At 37.6% G+C, this 20,696-nt stretch overlaps 1 protein-coding gene across 4 annotated transcripts in view; it reads right to left on the reverse strand.

Moving 5' to 3' along the window:
- LOC120197181 (eIF-2-alpha kinase GCN2) overlaps positions 1-20,696 on the reverse strand; it is a 59,549-nt gene that overhangs the window by 22,050 nt on the left and 16,803 nt on the right. For 3 of the 4 annotated variants that reach the window (XM_039198790.1, XM_039198783.1, XM_039198804.1), the window contains 6 exons: positions 18,992-19,393; positions 9,976-10,107; positions 9,796-9,882; positions 9,582-9,668; positions 9,373-9,484; positions 8,648-8,765 (listed from right to left, as the gene is read on the reverse strand). In XM_039198790.1, coding sequence (XP_039054721.1) covers positions 8,648-8,765; positions 9,373-9,484; positions 9,582-9,668; positions 9,796-9,882; positions 9,976-10,107; positions 18,992-19,393 — 938 coding nt within the window. The remainder of the gene's footprint in view (positions 1-8,647; positions 8,766-9,372; positions 9,485-9,581; positions 9,669-9,795; positions 9,883-9,975; positions 10,108-18,991; positions 19,394-20,696) is intronic. The other variant, XM_039198798.1, reaches the window with a different exon arrangement.

Here is a 20,696-nt window from a genome sequence, read left to right on the forward strand (position 1 = left end):
TTTGCATTGGGGGCGATTTTAATGTGTACCTCGATCCGGTAGAGAAGTTGGGAAAGTCTCAGAACTGGTTATCTATAAATATTCTAAGAAATTTTCTGAATCAATCTAACTTAATCGATCTGCCTATGGTCGGGGGAAGGTTTACCTGGTGTAATAATATAGAAGCCTCTACTTGGGTCAGATTGGATAGGTTTTTAATTTCTGGGAATTTTCTGATTAGTTTTCCTAATGTTGTGCAAAAACTATTACCCAGATCATTATCTGACCACAATCCCGTATTTTTGGAGGATAAACCTGTAGACTGGGGTCCCAAACCATTCAGGTTTTTCAATTATCTCCTAGAGGAAGAGGGCTTCGAGGAATTGGTTAAATCATCCTTGGAGAATTTGAGGGGGAGTAGAGAGAGAAGGGGATTATTCAGTTTTCTGCAAGGCACAAAAAAATCGATCAAAACCAGGTCAGGCAGTAAATTTAAAGGGATTTCTGGGTCTATTGCTGACTTGGAATTGAAGATTAATGATCTTGAATTTAAGGCTCAAGCTGATGATATTTCCTAATAGGACTGGGAGCAGTTACTGCAGTTAAGATCGAATCTTTGGAAGCTATATAGGATTGAAGCATCTGGTTTCAGAAATCTAGGGTGAGATGGATTAAAGATGGGGACAGAAATACAAGATTCTTTCATCTGTCGGCACTGAACAGAAGTAGGAGGAATGAAATTTCTAGCTTGAAGATTAATGGCTCTGAAGTATCAGATCCGCAATCAATTAAGTTTCATATTGCGGATTATTTTAAGGAATCCTACAGTTCTAAGACAACATTGGAAGTAGAGGACTTATCTCTGGATTGTGCTAAGTTAACAGGGGACCAATCTTCAAAACTTGAGGAGCAGTTTTCAGAACAAGAAATATGGCAAGCGATAGCTTCATCGGACAGTTCTAAAGCACCAGGCCCCGATGGCTTCACCATGGGTTTTTTCAAGAGATGTTGGCCTAGTTTAAAGGAGCATGTAATGATGTTTTTCCAGGATTTTTACTCTGGTAGAAAATGGGAACATGGGGTTAATCATGCGTTTATTACGCTTATTTCGAAGAAGTTGAATCCGAAAAGTGTGGAGGATTTCATACCAATCAGCCTTGTAGGTAGCCTATACAAGATTCTATCAAAAGTGTTATCTAAGAGGCTGAGTTGCTGTGTTGGGGATATCATCAGTCAATCTCAATTTGCTTTTATTCCGGGGAGAGTTATTGGATTGCTCCTTCATCGCGAATGAAGGAATCAATTATTGGAGAAAACAAGGGTTGCAAGGGGTTGTTTTCAAAGTTGATTTTCGTAGAGCATGACTATGTGGAATGGCCAATTTTATTTAGAGCAATGTCATAAATGGGGTTTGGTAAGAGATGGTCCTCGTGGATTTCCCAATGTCTGTCTACAGCCTCAATTTCGGTACTGGTTAATGGGTCTCCTTCTGAGGAGTTTTCTATGGATAAAGGGCTAAGACAAAACTGCAATCTCTCTCCATTACTGTTTAATATTGTAGGCGAAATTCTACACTTGATGCTTTCTAAATCAGTTGAAATGGGTTTATTTCACGGTTGTCATTGGGAAATCTGAAAATTCTACTAAGTTGTCTCATCTTCAGTTCGCCGATGATCTAATCATCTTTTGCCATGCCTCTATTAATCAAATCAAGAATGTTAAAAGGGTGTTGAGGATTTTTAGCATTATGGCAGGTTTGCACCTCAATTTAGCGAAGAGTAAGCTGTTTGGAATCAATTTAGAAGATGAAGTTTTATCAGATTGGGCAGAGCAAGTGGGCTGTTCAGTTAGGTCTTTACCAACAGAATACTTGGGTCTTCCCCTGGGTGCCAAGAAAAACTCAGAGGCTTTATGGGAACCTGTTTTTAGGAATTTTAGTTCCAAACTCACAGGGTGGAAAGCTTCCTGTCTGTCTTTGGCTGGTAGGACTGTTCTATTGAAGTCGGTGCTTACATCTTTACCTATTTTCTTTTTATCTCTTTTTAAAATGCCTAGCAAAACTGGTAAGAAGCTTAATTCTTTATTGGCTAACTTTTTGTGGGGTGATAAGGAGGATAAGCGAAGGATTCACTGGGTGAACTAGAATATGGTCTGCAGGCCATTGAACTGCGGTGGTCTAGGAGTTCTAGATTTGAATCTCACTAATCGGGCTCTTTTAGGTAAGTGGGTGTGGAAATTTGCCAATGATAAAAATTCTCTATGGAAATCTGTGTTGTGTAGCAAGCAAAAGGTTTGTTATAATTCTATGTCTATTGGAAAGGTTACTTCTCCCCAATCTTCTTGGATCTTGAGAGGCATTGCAAATAATTTCTTAAAGAATGATTCGGTTGGGGATCTTCTTAGATCGAATTTGAAGTTGCAAGTAGGAAATGGGAAATCAATTTCCTTTTGGAATGATGTATGGGCAGATGAGGTTCCTCTAAAAATCATATTTCCGAGAATCTACGTGCTTTCCATTAATAAAGGGGGGATGGTTGCAGAGTTTGGCAACTTTGGGTTGAGTGGTTGGGAGTGGAATGTTCAAACGAGAAGGAACCTGAGTGATTGGGAATTGGATCAGTGGTTAGCTTTGATGACAAAACTGAAGGATATCCAACTGTCAGAGTTGGTGGAAGATTCCCTATCTTGGTCGGCTAGTGGAGATGGTATGTTTTCGGTCAAATCCTGCAGAAATTCTCTTGGTACTAGGGTCGGGAGTAGTGATTTATGGCTAAAAGGAATCTGGATGGGTTTTGCTCCACCTAGAGTGGAAGCTTTCCTTTGGCAGCTCGCTCATCAGAAACTGGCAGTCAAGGCTAAGTTGGTTAAGAGAGGTGTATCATTAGGGGAAGATATTCTATGTCCTTTTTGTAAGAATCAAGAGGAAACAATTCAACATTTATTCATATCTTGCTTTGTTGTTTGGGAATTGTGGAATAAAGTAGCTAGCTTTTGGGATCTTTCGTTTGTTCTTCCTCAAGACCCTCCTGCTCTGTTTAGTTCATGGGGTGAGTTGAGGGGGAAATCGACAGACAGTCTTTGTTCTTTACTGTTAGGTTCAGGCTCGCAAAATGGTTTTTAGCCAAGTTTCCAATGGTTCTCATTCAGGATCAGGAGGATTTACTTATTGGTAATCCTTCCCTCGCAGATGGGTTTTCTCTATCCAAAGATAAAGATTGTCATGTTTGTCGTTGGAGCTGCTAAGTTTGATGGCTCGGGTGGAGGTATCGGAGGTATTTTGAGAGATTGGGAGGGTTCCACCCTTTTGACTTTCTCAGAGAATGTAGGCCAAGGAACTCCTCCATTAACTGAATTAAAGGCTATAAAAAGAGGCATTGAATTATTTTTATCTTCACGTTGGGTTTCTGTAGGGAGGCTGATTGTTGAGAGTGATTGTCAATCGGCAGTGGATTGAATTCAATCCCCGACTATGGCTCCAGCTTTCTACTCGTCCATAGTCTTTTAGAATTCGACTCTTATCATTGGTAAGGTTCATTCAGTAAGGTGGATTCCAAGGGCGAGCAATGGGGAGGCAGACAGCTTAGCAAAGAAAGGGATTGGTTGATTGAAAGGTTCTATTAGTGGATTTTCCGGTCCAGCGAGAAGGCTTTTTTGTGATTAATGTTCTTAAGTTTTATGTGATGTAATTCATAGTAGTGGTTAAATCTTGTGTAACTTTTTATTATTAATAAAAATTACTAAGGTGCTATTTTCCTCCTTCCGCTGATTAAGGAGTTTACTTCTAAACTCCTTTAATCAAGAAGGGGGTTTTTAACGAGGCCTTCCATTCCTATAAAAAAAATAAGATTGGAATAGAACATCAACAAGACAGGATCATAACCCAAAACAAGACGGCCAACAAAGAAAGAGTTAGAAATATACAACATACATTTTGAGAAAGAAGAGAGAGAAAGGATAAACCAAGGAGACAAACGATTGTCTCTGATTAAAACTTCAAAATAAATGCAACACAGCTTAGAAGTCCCTGTTGATAAAGAGTAAACAACATAGTGGAGAAGAAAAGGAACTCTTTTTATTATATATTGTGAATGGTGAAAATACATCTTTTTATAGGAAAAGTTAGGAGTAAGTTTTCTATTAGAAGTAAACTACTTAGTAGTTATCCTTATCTATCTAACTTTCTAAGAGTTAGTGTTATATTAAAATACTAACTTATCTATTGCATAACCTACACTCCCCCTCAAGTTGGGGAGTAAATGTTGAAAAGACCCAACTTGGATATAATCTCATCAAAGGTAATTCTTGGAAGTGCTTTGGTGAGAATATCTGCTAACTGATTCTTCGTTGAAACATAATTAAGCTTCACCGTTCCACCATTCACCTTTTCAGAGATGAAATGTCTGTCAATCTCCACATGCTTCGTTCGGTCATGATGAACTGGATTCTTTGCAATACTTATTGCAGATTTACTGTCACTTTGAAGTTCAAACCATTTGTTGGCACATAACCCCAGCTCAGTTAACATTCTTTGAAGCCAAATTCCTTCGCAAATTCCAAGTGTCATTGCTCTAAATTCTGCTTCTACACTTTTTTGCTTCTCCAAGTAACCAGATTTCCCCAAACAAATGAACAATAACCAGTTGTAGATCTTCTATCCGTTAATTCACCTGCCCAACTTGAATCCGAAAAAATTCTTACTGTTCTATCATCACTCTTTCTAAAAATTAATCCATGTCCTGGTGTCATTTTCAAGTATCTTAGAATTCTATTCACAGCCTCTAAATGTTCTTCTCTTAGACCATTCATATATTGACTCAATATACTGACAGGGAACGCAATATCAGGTCTAGTAAGTGATAAATAAATTAGTTTACATACTAGCCTTTGATACTGTTCTTTGTTCACAGGACTTCCAATTCTTCTCTCCTTAGCTTCAGATTTGCTTCCATGGGTGTTTCAGCCGGCTTACATCCCTTCATTCTAGTTTCTGATAGTAGATCAAGGATATATTTCCTTTGCTTGATCATTATTCCTTCTTTTGACCTTGCAACTTCCATGCCTAAAAAATACCGTAAAGTTCCCAAGTCTTTAGTTTCGAACCCCTTCGACAGTAGCTTTTTCAATCTTTCTATCTCCATACAATCATCACCTGTTAGAATGATATCATCCACATAGACAATCAAAATTGCCTTTTTGTTGTTTGAAGATGTTTTGACAAATAAAGTGTGATCTGATTGACATTGCTTGTAACCATCATGAATAATCACCTTTGTAAATCTATCAAACCAGGCTCTTGGAGATTGCTTAAGTCCATACAAGGACTTTAGTAATCTACATGCTTTTCCTGTATTACTCTTCACACCCGGTGGAATTCGCATATATACTTCCTCTTCCAAGTTTCCGTTTAAAAATGTGTTTTTTATGTCTAATTGATGAAGCACCCAATTTTCATTAACTGCTAATAACAGTAACACTCTCACAGTGTTTAGTTTTGCTACCGGAGCAAACGTTTCATGATAATCAACTCCAAAAGATTGAGTGAATCATTTCTCCACTAATCTTGCCTTATATCTTTTAATTCTACCATCAGCTTTGTATTTTACCGTGAATACCCATTTGCAGCCGACTGGTTTTTTATCTTTCGGAAGATCAACTATAATCCAAGTATTGTTGTTTTCCCGTACTTTTAATTCCTCTTCTACTGCCTTTTTCCACTTGGGATCTTTCAATGCTTCTTCCACCGTATCTGGAACAGTAATGCTATCTACACTTGCTGTAAAGTTCTTAAAACAAGGTGTTAGCTTTCCATATGCAACAAATATCTCAATTGGATAATTTCTGCATTTTCTTACTCCTTTCCTTTGAGCAATCGGCAAGTCATTATCATCAATTAAAACATTTAATTCAGTGGAAGAACTCTGATTACCTTCTTCATTCTCCAAAGGATTCTCGTTCGGTTCCGGTTCATGACAGTGTCCATGCTGTGTGGGAGACTCGGGATTAGGTTCAGGGATTAATTTAGAAATTGGTTTTTCTCGTCTCTTGTAAATCTGCAACTCGGATTGAGGTATTTGAGGCGAAGTGATATGTTGATCATGCCGAGGTAAATGTGTTTCGGTGGACTGGTTTGGCAAGGAAACGTTTTCTGGGTTCGGTAGTGTTGTTTGGTCTAGCTGTAGCGATTTTGTAGGCTTATTCGACTAGTTTGACACGGTGCTGGTTGATCAAAAAGAGCTGGCTGCAAATCAAGTGACAATTGTTGTGAGTCAATAAACTGATATTCATTATATGACTCCCCCTGAATAGCAGTTTTAAGGAAAAAAATATTTTTTCAAAGAAAGTAACGTCCATAGTAATAAAGAATTTCTTTGTACGAGGATAATAACACCGAAAACCCTTTTGAGTCAATGAATAACCCAGAAACACACACCGAAATGCTCGAGGATCTAATTTGGACCTGAAAGGAACATTGTTATGAACGAACACAGTACAACCAAAAACTCTAAGGGGTAACAATGAAGTCATCGATTTAAAATTGGGAAAAAAACTGAAGAAAAACATCTCTCGGACACTTAAATTGTAACGGTTTACTAGGGAGACGATTAATCAAATAAGTGACAGTTAAAAGGGCTTCCCCCCAAAAATAGTTAGGAACATTTGTGGAAAAAAGTAGAGACCGAGTAACCTCAAGAAGATGCTTGTTTTTTACCTCAGCAATCCCATTTTGTTGAGGAGAATTGACACACGAAGTAAGATGAATAATCCCGGTTTCCTGAAAGAAAGAACCCAAAACATTGGCAAAATCCTCACTATCATTGTCAGAATGAAACATTTGGATTGAACACTGAAATTGGGTTTCAACCATCTTATGGAACCGTTTAAATATTTCACAAGCTTCAGATTTGGTTTTCATGAGAAAGGTCCAGGTAGTACGAGTGTGATCATCAATAAGTGAAATAAACCACCGAAACCCATGTAAAGATGCGACCCGAGATGGTCTCCAAATATCACTATGGATCATAGTAAATGGTTTGGACGGTTTATATGGAGAAGGTAGATAAACACTCCTAGTTTGTTTAGCAAGTGGACAAATATCACAAGAAAAAGATTTTGGACTCTTATTGAAAAACAAATGTGGAAACAATTTTGCAAGATAAAAGAAATTGGGATGTCCTTAACGAAAATGCAATAACATAACATCGATAGAAGGTTCAAGTAAAGGAAATTATTGTGAATGGTAGGAAGTAGATGGGTGGGAAAATAAAATTGCTTGAAGTAGGTAAAGACCCCCACAAAGCCTAGCACTGCCAATCACTTTGCCCGAGCTAGAATCCTGAAATTCACAAAAATCAGAGTTAAATTTCATGATACAGCATAAATCGACAGACAACTTGCTAATGGAGATAAGATTGCAAGTAAGATTGGGAACACAAAGAACATGAGATAACAAAATGTCTTGATTTATTCGAATAGACCCATGACCAGCAACACCGGATAGAGAACTATCAACTGTTCGAATATGAGAGATAGAAGAGTCGGCATGAAAAGTGTGAAAGGGCCGAAGATCACCTGTCATATGATCACTTGCACCAGAATCCACAACCCAAGTAGGAGTGGTGGATGTATTAGCCAAAGAAGCAGAAGAAATTCTACCTGCAGGTACTAATTGGGAATGAGTGTTTAACTGACTAAAAAACTGCTGCAACTCTTCTATTTGTTTTTTAGTAAACGAACTTCCTTGTAAATCAGTATTCACAGCACAATTTTCTTGAGTATCACGTTGTTGATGTTGTTTTGAAGACTTCCAATTAGTAGGCTTGCCATGTAATTTCCAATAGAAATCCCGCAGATGGCCAACCTTCTTACAATAGTCACACCAAGGTCTCCCCTTCTTTGGCCGAGTAGTAGTTTGAGAGTGAGGGATATAATTATCACCATTCAATCGGTGACAGGTGATAGAGGCTGAAGAAACATCAGAATGGGGTTAATTAATGAGGATTTCCGAAGTGACCTCTGATGAAGAAGTGGAATTCATAATCGACGGCTAGATTTAGGGTAAAAGAAGAAAAAGAAAAAAAATCGGCTAGATTTAGGTGAAGGATCGGTCACCTAGTTGATACCATGTTGATAAAGAGTAAACAACATAGTGGAGAAGAAAATGAACTCTTTTTATTATATATTGTGAAGAGTAAGTTTTCTATTAGAAGTAAACAACTTAGTAGTTATCCTTATCTATCTAACTTTCTAAGAGTTAGTGTTATATTAAAATACTAACTTATCTATTGCATAACCTACAGTCCCTAAATCTGAAACTTACAACATATGCAGAAGCTAGCAAAGCTGATGACTCCTATGCACCAAATTACACCAACTTTGCAGACATCCATATTATACACCTGAATGAGAATCTTTATATTGAGCATCAAAACAATGTTAGAGAAACAGGCTCAACAGTAAACCTAAGGTGAGGCTCCAACTGAATTAGGTAAAGTGCAAGCAAAGAAGAAAAATCCAACAGACAAAGCATAAATTAGTTTGCTGCAAATATAAATACTAGCATAAATTAGGTAAAGGCCATTTAATAAGTGATAATTACAACACCAGGCATCATTATAAGTAAATAACTGTGAATTTCTATTTGGATAGATAATACAAGAAATTAAGTTACCTCAATATTCTATCATTAAGAGGCAGGTTTTTGTCCTTAAGGAGAATTTTCTTTACCGCATACTGTCTCCCGTCTAGCTTGTTTTTGCACAACAAGACATGCCCAAAACCACCATGGCCTATTATCATCACAAGAAAGAAGTCTAAGTAGTCCTATAGTTTGAAGAAATTAATACAATTTTGTGAATGGAATTTATCTACAGCTTTATGGGGAAAATAAAAAACACAAAGAAGCCACCAAAATAAGCATTATAAGTGGGTTGGTACAACTAAAAGGAGTGCATGATATATTGAATCACAAAGCAAACTTGACTGCCTCTTTGGCTTAACTAAGGTGGTCTGGCGAATATATTTTTGGTATGGATCCTCGGTTCAAGATGCTATACCCAAAAAAAGGAAAAGAAAGGAAAGAATGATAGATGGAACAATTAATAGAACAAATAATAGAACAATAGATATCATGAATTCTAAAGAGACTAAGCAAGTACGTCCATTGTTTCTGGAAGCGTACGAATACAACATTACTACTATTCCTATGCAAGTCAATGTCAAAACTTCAAGAACTTTCATCACATGAAACATGAGAATTTTAGCCTGATCAACTATCCAATATCAAATGAAAAACATCATCGGTTAAGTTCTAAGATCAAACCAGAATCACCGATTTACTTTTCAACTGGAGAAATAGATGCATATGAATACAAAATATTGGAAGAACTGTAATACCAAGGGACTGTAGCTCCTCAAAGTCACTCAAATAGCGAGAGCTTGGGAGAGATGCACTAGGCCCACTCAAATCAGAAGCAGGTTTCCAAAATTCAGAAACTTTGGATGAAACCTAAATAAATGTACAAAAATTATAATGCTTATCAGAATTAGGGATTCAAAACTAAAAAAGGACGGCATGAAAGAAAAATGGGGCAAAAAGTGATAACCATATGCTGATGGAAAGCATGATCAAAGGTATTATTGAACATCAAAGATCGTTTAAGAGCTAAATCCTTCACCCATTCTGAAAACATCTGTACTCAAAATCATCAGAGAATCAACATTTAATCAAGCAAAAGGAATTCAAACCTCTTAAATCTAAACACAATCATACTTTTTTTTTTCTTTTTTCCAACAAGCAGATTGTTATTAGTCACATACACCTAAGTTATACAGCTCTGTTACAATCTGCGGCAGTGCATCAGTTAACGGTCCTTTAGAGGCACAAGCAAGGCGAAGCAGATGAACCTGTTCTTGTAATAAAGATTTATTAGACAAAGTTAAGTAGCCCTTAAATCAAATTACTTTTTACACATTGAAAAACAAAATTGAGAAATTTACCATCATTAGATCTTTTTCAGTGGTTTCTGATGCTTGATTATAACCTATAGATCCAGAAGACACCGACTGCCAAGGCTCACTTTCAAGATCCAAATCCAGATCCTCCTCTTCCTCTTCCTCATGAACAATCTCCTAAAAAAATCATCTAACGCTTATGTAATATTCAATAAAGAACTAAACCATGAAATAAGAACAATTTGAAACAACAAAAGTTTGATTCTTTCAAAAATTGAGGAAGCTGTTCATCCACTCTTTAATTTTGTCGATTGTCAATTGTCAATTTTGAATTTCTTTGACAAATTTAAGTTGCTCCTAAAATTATTTTATTTTCACAATTTCAAAGTGAAGCAGCATCTACATTCAATTTAATGAAGCCCTTAGGAGGAGGAGACTAAGGAATCTTAGATACAATCGCTTTATTGGAGGAGGAACAAGAATCCCCTAGGGAAGGATCAGAGATAAGAGAATCCTTAGGAATAGAAATATCTTTATACTTGGCTGAGAACCAAGAAGCAAGCCTAAACCTTGCTAAGAAAAATAATTCGATCTGGTCTAACTTCCCCCATTCGAACACAATATTATTCCCGACTTTCCAAATGGTCCAGAGAACAACCCCTGGAATAAATGGCCAGATAGTAGAATTGATCTTCAAATCTTCCCAGGCTAGGAGAAAACTCTTGGCATTTGCATGAAAAATAGAGTTGAGCCTCCAAAACTTCATAAATTTATTCCATAAAGACCACACAACAGAACAAGTAAAAAATAAATGTGAAGAAGACTCCTCCACCAACTTGCAAAGAGGACATAAAACATCTTCAATACCCTGAACCCCTCTTTTAACCAGTTCAGTCTTTACTGTCAGCTTCTGAAGAACAACTTGCCACACAAAGGACTCCACTCTTGGAGGCAGCAAACCCCTCCAAATTATATTTTTCCAAAAAAGAACCTCCTCCGAACCTGAAGAACACAACTTAACAAAAGAGCTAACAGAATATACACCATCCCCATTGCCTTTCCATAAGGAATCTTTAGAAAGGGAGAAATTCGAAATGATAACCATCAAATTAGACCATTGTTCAAATTCCCAATCATTTAAATTTCTTCTCAATTGAACATCCCAAATCCAACCCATAGATCGATATTCACCAAACTCACATAATTTGCCACTCTTGTTTGATGAAATAGAAAACAGGCTAGGAAAAATGACCAAAAGCGGATAATCCATAGCCCAAAGATCTTGCCAGAATTGAATGAACTTTCCATCACCAGCTTGAAAACTACACATGCTTCAAAACTTAGAACCAAAAGGGTCATCTTTGAAATGGTTATTCACCACCGATCTCCAAATCCAAGAAGCTTGAGCTGGAACCTTGCTGTCAAACAATAATAAGGATGAATCAATATTGTATTTGCTGCAAATAATTTTCCTCCAAACAGAGTTTCTGTCATTAGCAAACCTCCAAGACCATTTCCCTAATAGAGCTCTATTCATATTGTTAAGATTAAACACACCCAGGCCTCCCTCATTCTTTGGTTTACATACAGTGGACCAATTAACCCAATGTATCTTGTTTTTACCATTGTCCCCTCCCCATAAGAACTTAGACATAATTGAATTTAGGATTTTGTTAACCGAGGCTGGAATCTTAAACAAAGACAAAAAATAAGTAGAAAGCGAGCATAGGACCGACTTAACCAATACCAATCTCCTTGCTAATGAAGGAGTAGAAGCCTTCCAACCAGCAAGTTTATTGTAAAAATTCTGAACCACTGGATCCCAAAGAGCAGATGAATTCCTATTAGCGCCAAGAGGGAGTCCTAGGTATTCTGAAGGAAAGCACTCAGCTGAACAACCAATAGTCCTTGCCCAGTCCTTAACCTCCTGTTGAATCGAATTAATTCCAAACAATTTGCATTTCTTTAGATTCAATTGAAGTCCAGAAATAACTTCAAACACTCTAAGAACCCTCTTGACATTCAAAATATGCATCTTCGAAGCACCACAAAAGATTACGAGGTCATGCAAATTGCAAATGAGTTAAGTTCATAGACCCCTCCTCCCTACCTATTACCAATCCAGAAAACAACCCCTCAGAAACTGCCTTTAGAAGTAATAAATTGAGAAGTTCCCCTACTAAATTGAACAACAGTGGAGACAGAGAACAACCCTGACGAAGACCCTTTGCCATTGGGAATTCTTCACAAGGAACCTCATTGACCAATACTGACACAGAGGTTGTAGTTACACATTTCCTTATCCAACCACTTCATCTAGAACCAAAGCCCATCTTCTTCTTAACTTTAAACAAAATAGGCCAATCAACCTTCATATTTTGCCTTTACAAGATCACAATTATCTATTTTTAGATTAACCAGGTTCAAATTAGTCTTTCCCAAGAGTTGACAGATGGTCTGATCTGGAGAGGGAATGGGGAAGGTATTTATTCTGTAAACTCTTGTGTGAAGTTATGCTACTTTGTTTCGATAGCTAAGACGTTTTAGATGAAAAACATTTGGAGGGGTTTGGTACCTCCTAGAGTGGAGATCTTTATGTGGCAGGTGGTGTATCAGAGATTGGCATTAAAATCAGAATTACAGAGGAGAGGTGTTTTGGATATTGTAGACGTTGCATGTCCTTTCTGTAAAAGGGAGATTGAATCTTCATCACATTTATTTTTCACTTGCTTCGTGGCGTGGTCCCTATGGAATAAGTTTCTGAAAATTTGGAAAGTTAGTTCGGTTTTACAGGGCAATGCTCAAAGCTTTATTTTAGCTTGGGAAGATATGGTGCCTTATTCTTCTATTTGGTTTTTCATTCCGGGAGTGCTTCTTTCGACTATTTGGAAATTTAGAAATGACATTGTGTTTGAAGGGGGAATGTTAGATTAGATTGATCTATTCTTTATGACAAGAGTTAGGCTCGCTTCTTGGTTCTTAGCTAAGTTCAAGGATGTGTCTATTTCAAAGGACTCTCATCAGTGATCCCTCTCTTGGGGATTTTTACTCTCCTTCCAGGAATTCAATCAATAAAATTGTGCCTTGGTCTCTTCCTCCAAAGGGCTTTATAAAACTGAATATGGATGCAGCTGTGAGTGGAGATTAGAGGAAAAGTGGTGTAGGTGGCTTACTTAGAGTTGAGGATGGCTCGGTGGTGGGTTATTTCCAAGAGGTTGCTGGCCTAGGTCTTCCTTCTTTGATGGAGCTTAAGGCCATTAAGAAGGACTTAATTTTCTTTGATTCTATCCAACAGTGGTTCAAGGAATGTTTTATTGTTGAAAGTGATAGTAAACTAACAGTGGATTGGGTTAAGAATTCTGATCGTTGTCGTTATGTCTATATTGATTTAGTGAAGGACATTGCTGCTGGGTTAAGAGATTTAGAGGGTGTTATTAGATGGGTTGCTAGGACAGCCAATATTGAGGCTGATAGCTTAGCTAAGGTTGGTGTTGGCTAGTTTCATTGTTTTGTTTAGGTTGCTTATTAGTGCTTTGGGTTGGTTATTGTAAGGGGGTGTTTATGTTTGTTTTTAAACATTATGTATCTTTCGGTTATTAATGAATTCTGAGGCACTCTTTTCCTCCTTCCGCTGATTAAGGAGCAACTTTTGGTGTTCCATTAATCATGAAGGGGGTTTTTAACGAGGCCTACTTTCTTATAAAAAAAACCAGGTTCAAATTAACTTTACATTCAAATAGAAATGATGGCATTGTTACAGCCAGCTTGGTTTTAATCCTTCTTGTCACAAAAAGTTTATCCACTAACTTGCATGAGAATAACAAGAATAGAGAGATTCTGCAAAATGATCTTATTAAAGAAGGGAATTGAAAAGTTAAAACAATCTTATGAAGCCAATAACATCACTCATATCCACACTCAACTTGTACATTTTGAAGCATCTCTCTAGTTACTTGATATAAGTTTCTTTTCCTGGATATTACTTCCTCATCATATTTGTTCCACACGTAATTTTAGCTTCTCTTATTCTCATGAAAGAGTTTCATGCAGCACACACAATAAGGTGGGTGATGACAACACCCAGGCTATGGAAAAGGATGAGGATATATTCAGAATATGGGCCATTATCATGATTATAATAATTTTGACATTCTGAAACAAGAAAACATTTGCAGGACAAAAAGAAAATTTCTGCATGAGTTTTTTTTTTTTTGATAGAAAGAGGCCTCATTAAAATCCTCCTTCAATCCCTCCATGTTATGAGAGTAACATGAAGGAACAACGAAGGAGGAAAGGAGAGCCAAGAAAACTTTTATTCACAAGAACCAGATTACAAGATTGAACAAACTCCTAAACTCCTACACTTCCAACAGAAGAACATAAAACTTAACAGAAAACATCCAACAAACAGGGAGGTACAATTCCTGTTAAACAACACAACAATAACCAAAATCACCCTATCCCATCTTTAGCAAGTTTATCAGCTTCCCAGTTTGCCGCCCTTGAAATATGCCTAAAAATAATATCCTTTCCAATCAAAAGCGAAACTATATCCTTCACCAAGGATAGATGCAAAGGAGGGCTTAAACCCGGATTCTGGATCCACTTCAGAGCGTTAGATGAGTCTGATTCCAAGATAACTCTCTGATTTGCGACAAAATCCAACTCCTCCATAAGACAAATCCCTCTTTTGATAGCCAACAACTCTGCCAAGATAGGAGGACCTCCCCCTACTGCTTCAGAAAACCACTGAAGTAATAGACCTCTGCTATCTCGAAACAGACCACCAATACCTCCTTTTTCCCAACCCGAAACCATCGCTCCATCAACATTTAACTTTAGAAACCCCTCCGGTGGAGGAACCCAGCAAGCAGGTTGAGAGCAATCCTTTCCTGATCTACCAATCGAATCAGCAATTTTCAAATCACCTACTAGAGAATCTAGAGGAATACCCACATCCTTGAAACGGGCACTAAACCAGGAAGCCACTCTAAATCTAACAATGAAAGATAATCTGACCAAATCCAGCTTTCCTTTCTGAAAGATAATCTCATTTCTACACTTCCATACTGACCACATCACTGCCCTAGGAATGAATTTCCAAATCAAAGAGTTAGTCATAAAATCATCCCACAAAATTAGAAATTCCATGGTACACTTTGGAGTCACCAATGACACATTCCACATTTTCAAGAAGGAGGACCACAGACCCCACACAACCCTGCAATGCAGAAACAGATGGGAAACTGATTCCACCTCCCTACCACACAAAACACAACGTTGGTCAACAATCTCTGCAACACCTCTCTTTGCTAACTCCTCTTTAACCGGTACTCTATGTTGCACTAGTTGCCAAACAAACAATTCCACCCTTGGAGGAGCTAAACCAGACCAAATATTCTTATCCCAATTCACTTGATTTTGCTCAGAACCACGTTCATAAAAAGCGTTTATACAAGATTTAGCTGTAAAATTTCCTTCACCATTCCCTAACCAAATCCAACAATCATCTTCAGTAGGAAAAGGAGAGGTATTATTCAACATAGAAATCAACTGCATCCACTGTTCTACTTCCCAATCAGCCAAATTCCTTCTCATTTGGATGTCCCACACCCAATCCGAAGCATTATTTACCCTAAACTCCTTCACTTTACCCGATTTATTAATTGATAGAACATAAAGTCTAGGAAACAACAATTTCAGGGGAACATCACCCAACCATACATCATTCCAAAACTGCACATCTTCCCCTTTCCCCGCCTTCAAACGCATATTCCTTTTAAGACACTCTCCAAAATCATCACTGTTGAAGAAGTTTTTCACCACACCTTTCCAAATCCACGATGCACGAGCTGGCACCGCATTCTCCAAAATAATGGACTTCGGATCCAAATTGTAGGCGGCACAAATCACTTTCTTCCACCAAGATTTCTTATCAAAAGAAAACTTCCAAACCCATTTTCCTAGTAAAGCTCGGTTCAAAAGTGCTAGATTAGGGACCCCTAGACCCCCCAGATTTCTTGGTTTAGAGACCGACTTCCAGTTGACTCAATGGATTTTTTTCTTGTCAAACGAATCCCCCCACAGAAATGAAGCCATGATAGAGTTAAGTTTAAGTATCACAGCAGCTGGGATTCTGAACATAGACAGAAAATAGATCGGAAGAGAGCATAGCACCGATTTGACCAAAACCACTCTTCCCGCTATCGACAGAGAATTAGCTATCCAACCACTCAATTTAGCATTAAATCTCGCCACTATAGGATCCCACATGGCAGCCGAATTCCTCTTGAACCCCAGAGGCAGACCTAAATATTCATATGGAAGATATCCAACCGAGCAGCCAATAACTTCAGCCCAATTAGTTAGCTCCCCTTCTTCAACATTGATTCCAAAAATCCTGCTTTTACCTAGATTTAATTTCAGCCCCACCAGAAGTTCATAAATCAATAACACTCTTCTAATATTCCTCAACTCACGAATGGAACCTTTACTGAAAATTATAAGATCATCCGCAAATTGAAGGTGTGACAGCTTGAATGCTCGGCCCTGCAGTCCTAAATCAAACCCCGAAAACAATCCCATATCCACTGCTTTAGTTAACAGTAAATGCAGCAACTCAATAGCCAAGTTGAAAAGCATAGGTGAAAGCGAACAACCCTGTCTCAGACCTCTGGAAATATGAAATTTCTCCGTTGAAGACCCATTTAACAAAACCGAAATCTCAACAGTTGACATGCACTGGAACATCCACGACCTCCACTTTTCACCAAACCCCATTTTGCTCATAATTTGAATCAAAATTTTCCAATCTACCGAATCATAAGCTCTCATAAAATCCACCTTGAAAACTACTCCCTTCAACCCTCTCTTCCTCCAAAAATCAATACTCTCATTTGCAATAAAAGAGCAATCCAAGATGTTTCTCCCCGGAATAAAAGCAAATTGGGACTGACTTATAATATCATTGAGATACAAACTCAATCTTCTAGCTAAGACCTTAGAGATGACTTTATAAAGACCTCCCACTAGGCTAATTGGCCTAAACTCTTCCAACCCCTCCGGATTTGCCTTCTTTGGAATAAGAGAAATGAAGGAAAAGTTCACCTCCGGCTCCCATACCTTCCCCACATAGAAATCCCTAAAAAACCTCATCATATCATCCTTCAATTTAGCCCAGAACTTCTTAAAAAACTCTAAGTTCAGACCATCCGGACCCGGAGCTTTGTTGATATCCGAATGAGCAATAGCTTCCCAAACTTCCTCTTCAGAAAAAGGCTTCTCCAAAGCTAAACACTGACCTTCGAACAGCTTGAGAAAATCCAGATTTAATTCCTCTACCTCCAGGGTGTTTGTTTGATTATACAACCTCTTGAAAAACTACACCACAGATGCTTTAACTGACCTAGGGTCTTCAATAACTTCACCATCAACTTTGATAGCTTTTATGTAGTTTATCCTCCCTCTAATTGCTGCACTATGATGGAAAAACCTTGTGTTCTTATCCCCCTCCAATCTCCATTTCAATCTAGACTTTTGCATCCAAATTGATTCTTCCTTCTTTTGTAACTCGCATAATTCTCTCTTTGCTTCCACAATAGAATTCATTGACACCAAAGAAGACCCTTGTTGCAATTTCATTTCCATATCCTGTATCACAGACTCCAAGGTTCTGATTCGGCCTGGTAATTGAAGAAAACCCTTACCAGCCCAATTTTTTGCGACATCCTTCACCCGGTTAAGAATTTTGGAAATGGGTATCGAGTTTTCCTGTGTACCCAGATTGAACAGTTCTTTTGTCAACAGTTCACTAAACCTTTCCTCCTTCAACATATAATTAAACAGTCTAAACGGTTTCGGCCCCCAATTGCACTCCCTATTCTCCAGCAGAATAATATTATGATCAGAAATGGACCTAGGTTGCAGATTTTGGTTGATCTTTGGGAATTGCGAGAAAAAACTATGATCAACTAAAAATCGATCCAATCTCTCAAAAGTGGGAACTTCCCTATTATTACACCACGTGAACTGACCTCCCAATAAAGGCAAATCAATTAGATTTGCCTTAGAGACAAAATCTCGAAAAATATTCATCGACATCAAATTCACATCACCACCCCTTTTCTCTTCCTGCGTCAAAAAGGCATTGAAATCCCCACCTAAACACACTGGACAGTCCACCTGTTCCAGAAAGGAAAATAAATCCCTGAAAAATGGCTCTTTATCAGCCTCCACACTTGGACCATAGACATTTATGAAACAACAATAGTTTGGCATACCATCCAACCAACCCTTTAACGCCACAAATCTAGTTCGGATGACCTTTTCCTTCACCACAAATACCTTCTGATTCCACATTGTTATTAGACCACCAGCCGAACCTACAGCAGGCACAACTGCCAAACCATTAAGGATTTTACCTCCCATTTTCCTACCTAACATAGTGCTAACAGTTTCCAATTTGGATTCTTGCAAAAATAAGATAGTTGGTTTTTTCTCCTCTACAAATCTCCTAATAGCACGTGCTTTAACCTTCCTACCCAAACCCCTAACATTCCAACACATAATGGACCATTCTACCATCAAATGCATTTTATGACCATAACCAGGCGTGTTAAGAAAGAGGAGGAAAAGGCTTGCACATCTCCATGACTTATTCCTTTAAATTAAAACAAAAAATATGCCCTCTTCACTCAAATTGCTTAGGCTTATTTTTCTTCCTTTATAATTTATAACAGGAGGCAAAAAAGATTGAAAAAAAGAGAGTTTATATCATTTTATTTGAGGGGGTGTATTCTAATAAGCTACAATTTTACAGAAATCATATTAAACGCAAACATTCTAAACCAGGAGTAAAAAGCATGAATGCCTAACAAGTGTCTATATAATTCAATTACAGCATATAGCTATAATTTGTAAGAAATCTTATTTTTGTGAGCATTAAGAATGTCTAGCAATACTTTCTGCTAGAGAAATGTTAGATAGCAGAAATAGAAGTTACATAAGAATGATAAAGGTAAAAATAAAGTAAAGTATTAAATAACAATTCAGTATTGCTTACCTCCTCGCCATTTCGGACCATGTCCGCCGAAAAATTGCTTGAATGAGCAGTAGATGTGCTTTTACTGTCATCTTCACTGTCTTCCTTAATGTTATTCAATTTTGCAACAGGTAAAGGTGACAGAACTTCCCTTTTTTCTTCCATTCCCAACAGCTTAGGATTCTTCTTGAGTTTCTTTTGTTGAACATCGTACCCGATGTTTGGACCATCTGATTCAAGCGACTGTACAGCAGAAATTATACCTATGTTTTTGTCCATGTCCATAGGCCAATTCCATGACTCTCCAAATCCACTGAAAAGATCTATAAAACCATAGACAAAAGCCACCCTAGAAGGGGAACTCTTGTTAGCAACATCCTTCTGAAGCAACTGGCCACTGCTACTTGTGGTTGAACATAAAGCCTTCAAGAAGAAAAGATAAAATTTCAGACATAACTGTTGAAATATTTGCTAAAATCCAGTAGAAAGCTGCCAAGATTAGAAGTTTGGTTTGTCTTAAAAGTCCAATTTTATTTGTAATTTATTTGTATCTTATGATTAGGCTTTATCTTCGCAGGAGAAAAGTTGTAGGAGATAAAAGTTAGGAAAAATAGAAACCTAGTAGGATTCTAACTTGTAATCCACAACCTATTAGAACAGGTGGTTTTTTTTTTCCAGTAATATTTCGACCAGAGAAATTGCTTTTTCTCTGCTCTCAAATTCTCGCTTTTCCTTTTCTAGAATACTCACATAGAATTAGAGAAGGTTATCAATCCTAGTAGAACATGGAGAAATTGATGATTCTAAGTTGGGCCTGATTGATATATATGCACCAACTTGAGGGAGGGTGTCTAAATATTTGTTAGATCTTTTAGAAGACATTTTTAGTAGTTTACTAAAATAAGGTATCTATTTTCCTAGTTTGTGTTGCAAGTTTTTCAATTTAAACTTTGAGTTCTTTATGCAATAAAATATAACAATTTTATTCATTAAAGTCTCCGCAAACTTTCAATAATAACCAAATAGGGAGCAAAAACGGAAAGTAAAGCACTTATTTTATTTTATAGGAATTGAAGGCCTCATTAAAAAACCCCTTCTTGATTGTATGAGCTTGTAGAGAAGCTCATCAATCAGCGGAAGAGGGAAAAGAGTGCCATAAAAATTTTATTAACCATAATAAAATACAGCCAAGGGACTTTCCCAAAAACCAAAAACAAAAAACTACCCAAACATGTCAAACAGCCATGTACAATTCTACAACGACCTCAACTGTGTCTGGCCTGTAACAGATCGGCCAGAAAACAACACAAAACATTCCCACAAAATGCTTGAAGCAATCAACCAATCCCCTCCTTAGCTAACTTGTCAGCTTCCACATTGCAACTCCTAGGAATCAATCTCAAAACAATATCCTTAGCCGAAATAGATGCCCCAATTTCCTCCACCATCAAACTGAAAAAAGCTGGTGCGAAGTTCTGATTAAAAATCCAATCCACTGCTGTTTTACAGTCACTTTCTATAATTAATCTTCCCTTGTTAGCCCAGATCGATGAGAAGAAAAACACAATCCCTTCCTTAATAGCTTTAAATCTGCTAAAATAGGAGTTCCAGGCCCTACCGCAATTGAGAAAGTGGCTAAGGTATTAGGGGTAGAATCTTTTAAAATCCCACCTATACCACCTTGCAACCTATCCCCTCTTACCGACCCATCAACGTTTAGTTTGAA

The sequence above is a fragment of the Hibiscus syriacus genome, unplaced genomic scaffold, assembly GCF_006381635.1.
Source record: "Hibiscus syriacus cultivar Baekdansim isolate YM2019G1 unplaced genomic scaffold, ASM638163v2 tig00004777_pilon, whole genome shotgun sequence".
NCBI classification, from domain to species: domain Eukaryota; kingdom Viridiplantae; phylum Streptophyta; class Magnoliopsida; order Malvales; family Malvaceae; genus Hibiscus; species Hibiscus syriacus.